At 57.8% G+C, this 2,947-nt stretch overlaps 1 protein-coding gene across 1 annotated transcript in view; it reads left to right on the top strand.

Annotated features, from left to right (window-relative positions):
• Positions 1–490: 490 nt before the first annotated feature.
• The window catches only part of CHGG_03454 (uncharacterized protein), a gene marked incomplete at both ends in the record, with an annotated part of 4,351 nt that continues 1,894 nt past the window's right edge, over positions 491–2,947 (top strand). The window contains 4 exons of the mRNA XM_001229969.1: positions 491–1,200; positions 1,480–1,626; positions 2,025–2,149; positions 2,236–2,608. Coding sequence (XP_001229970.1) covers positions 491–1,200; positions 1,480–1,626; positions 2,025–2,149; positions 2,236–2,608 — 1,355 coding nt within the window. The remainder of the gene's footprint in view (positions 1,201–1,479; positions 1,627–2,024; positions 2,150–2,235; positions 2,609–2,947) is intronic.

The raw sequence follows: 2,947 nt of genomic DNA, 5'->3' as shown, positions 1-2,947 counted from the left end.
TCGAGAAAGACGGGTGCTTCGGGCTTTGCAATACGACTCGGGAAAGGTATCTGGGGATCAACTTCTGGGGTACTCTGCAGGCCGAGGTCACACATCACCTAGGATGGGAGTGTTTCGCTACGAAGAGACATCCAAGCGGTGGCTACCAGTTGCTGGTGTCGGTCCATGGGAAGTTGCTGACGGTGGGCCTCAATAGGGACGGCAGTTTGGTTGCAAACGCGGATATTAAAGGCATCGTGTGGGAATTCGTCAAGGTGTGAAGGGGCATTTCTTTCACTTGCCAACTTACATATGTATTCGTAAATAGACAATGCGACGAAGTCGACAAGGGAAGGGTGTTTTTGGTGACAGTTCCAAACCCCAACCCTGGGGGGAGGGGCTGTAATTGATCATCAGCGGCTGCCACCCCGGCTCCCGGCTCCCTGGCCAGATCAACTTCAGCTGGGCGAAAGACCAGCTATCAGTAAAACTCGCGGTGAACACGGGAAACATGTCGCCGCGTACCAGCACCAGGCTCGCGGCGAAAGCGCTGCAAACAGCCAAGGCGACACCGGCCCCAGCAATCCCAGCAGCCCGAACAACTCGAACAGTCCCAGCAGTCCCAGCAGTGTTAGCAACCCCAGCAACCCCAGCATCCCCAACAACACCACCAATCCGGCTCTTCGAGCACGTGGCTGCTTGGGAAACGTGGCTCGAGGCGAACCACACCGACCCGACGGGCTTGTGGTTGAAGATCAGCAAAAAGGGCAGCGCCATCGCATCTATCACCTACGACGAGGCCCTCGACACGGCACTGTGTTTCGGGTGGATCGACGGGCAGAAAAAGAGCCACGACGTGGACCACTTCCTGCAGCGGTTCACGCCGCGTCGCAAGCGAAGCATGTGGTCGCAGCGGAACTGCGCCAAGGTCGCCGTGCTCGTTGAGACAGGGCGCATGCGGCCGGCGGGCCAGACAGAGATCGACGCCGCGAAGGCGGATGGGCGGTGGGAAAAGGCCTACTCTTCGTCCAGCCTGATGGAAGTTCCCGACGATTTCCAGGCGGCGCTCGGTCGAAACAAGAAGGCCAAGACATTCTTTGAGGGCCTGGGAAAGACCAAGCGCTACGCGTTTTTGTGGCGCATCGCGACCGTGAAACGGGAAGAGACGCGTAAAAAGAAGATTGAGCAGTTTGTGGGGTTGTTGTCGGAGGGGAAGACGCTGTAAGATGTAGTTGCACTGCTGTAACTTCAATTCTAAGGTACTTCTCTGATGTTGCTCGCTGGTTGCGCTCGCTGAGGCCGCGCTGTGGGCGAGCTTCTGGGTGGTTCCTGACAGTGGGGATCCCCGCTGTGGGGAAATTACACGTGTGACAGCCTTGCTCAGGTCCCTCGTTCTTCTTTCCCCCACCATCACAGCGGGCCCTGGAAATCATCAATCCCATCTTCCCTCTGCCATGCGAGGACGCTGCCACCGGCTAGTACAAAACCAGCTCGGTCCAGATGGAGATACCGAGCATCATGCTGCTTCGAACCTAAATCCGATCCAGCCTCGCGACTACCTCTTGAAGACTTATTGAGCCCCACCATTTCCGTGTTCGGCCACCCTCGTCGTATCGAGAAGCGCGAGGACGGTGGCGTATACTTGTTGTATGTGTGCGGCTGATCCAGTTCGATAACTTGATACAGCAAGGCTGTCTGTCTCCCAAAGCTGTCCCTTACACATTGGCAGAAATAACCGGCCCGACCGACGAACTCCCGTCCTTGGACTCACTCACTCGACTTACGAATACTGCCCTGTCATCACGGAGGAAGGCGCTTCTACTCAGATATGAAAATAAGGCTGGCTGATCCTCATGTTGCTTTCTGTAAGCAGCCCAAACAATGCGCGTGTTTATAAGAAACCAGCAAGGGCCGTTCTGCTCTAATCTCGACACAGTTAAGTTCACACGAAGGAATGTCAGCTCGGCCACGCTTGGATGGCGCCGCAGGACGATCATCTGAGCCTGGCCGGGGCGGTCAACGACCCACCTCTCTCTTAACTGCAGAGCACCCTGCCGAGGGAGCGTGGTGCCTCGCCTGCGCTCCCGGCCGATGCTGGGTACCATTCCCGCCGCCTCTTCTCCTCGACCCAAACATCACACCCGATTCTCATGGTTCTGGCTGCTGGTTGGTTTGTGGGATCGGCACCTGGCCAAGACTGGCCTGAGCAGCGCTTGTTTTCCCCCTGTCAATATTCGACCGGTTTTTGTGCCGCAGCCCAATCGACAAGCTCGCCAGCCAGAAGGCTGGGCGCATTACATAATGCGGCGCGGCTCTTCCTCTCGCGACCCGCCTGCCCTGTCTGTGGTCCTGAGGACCTGAGGAAGAGGCCTCGCCGCTTCGCCGGTATCGTGACTTTTCCTCCCCGGCAATCTCCTACCATGGGGACACCGCAACTGCAGCACACATTTGTCGCTGAGACTGGGCAGCCGCCCCAGCGACGCCGCAAGGCGCGGTTGGCTTGCAACCCCTGCCGGGCGCGCAAGACAGGATGCGACGGAAGAAGGCCAGTGTGCACCGCTTGCTCGCTCCGAGGCTGGGACGACAAATGCGGTTATCCGGACAGTGTCATGCAGCCATCAGCAGCACTGTAAGCCAAGCAGGTCCCAAACGACGACCCGCGCTGACTTTTGCAGGACCTTGGTTGAGCTTGATCGAAGACTCAGAGACTTGAGAGTGATGCTCGAGGTGACCCCAAATTGCCCCGCAAAGCTTCCCCAAATGCAGCGCCGTCAGTTGGTAGATCCTCCCTTGTATGACAACCCCCACTGAAGAGGTATATCTAACACGCCCCTTTATAGGGTCAAGTTCCGGGCCAGCCGCCTCTGTGGTTGATGATAACCGGGAGCACCAGGGACTGGGCCGACCCCTTTAGTTGCGGACTATCCGATGGCAGCACCACATAGCATTCGTGCGCCAAGGGCCTGGA

Source organism: Chaetomium globosum, genomic scaffold, assembly GCF_000143365.1.
Source record: "Chaetomium globosum CBS 148.51 scaffold_2 genomic scaffold, whole genome shotgun sequence".
Taxonomy (NCBI): Eukaryota; Fungi; Ascomycota; class Sordariomycetes; order Sordariales; family Chaetomiaceae; genus Chaetomium; species Chaetomium globosum.
The sequence above is the reverse complement of the archived record's forward strand: the minus strand, read 5'-3'. Positions and strand labels throughout refer to the sequence as shown.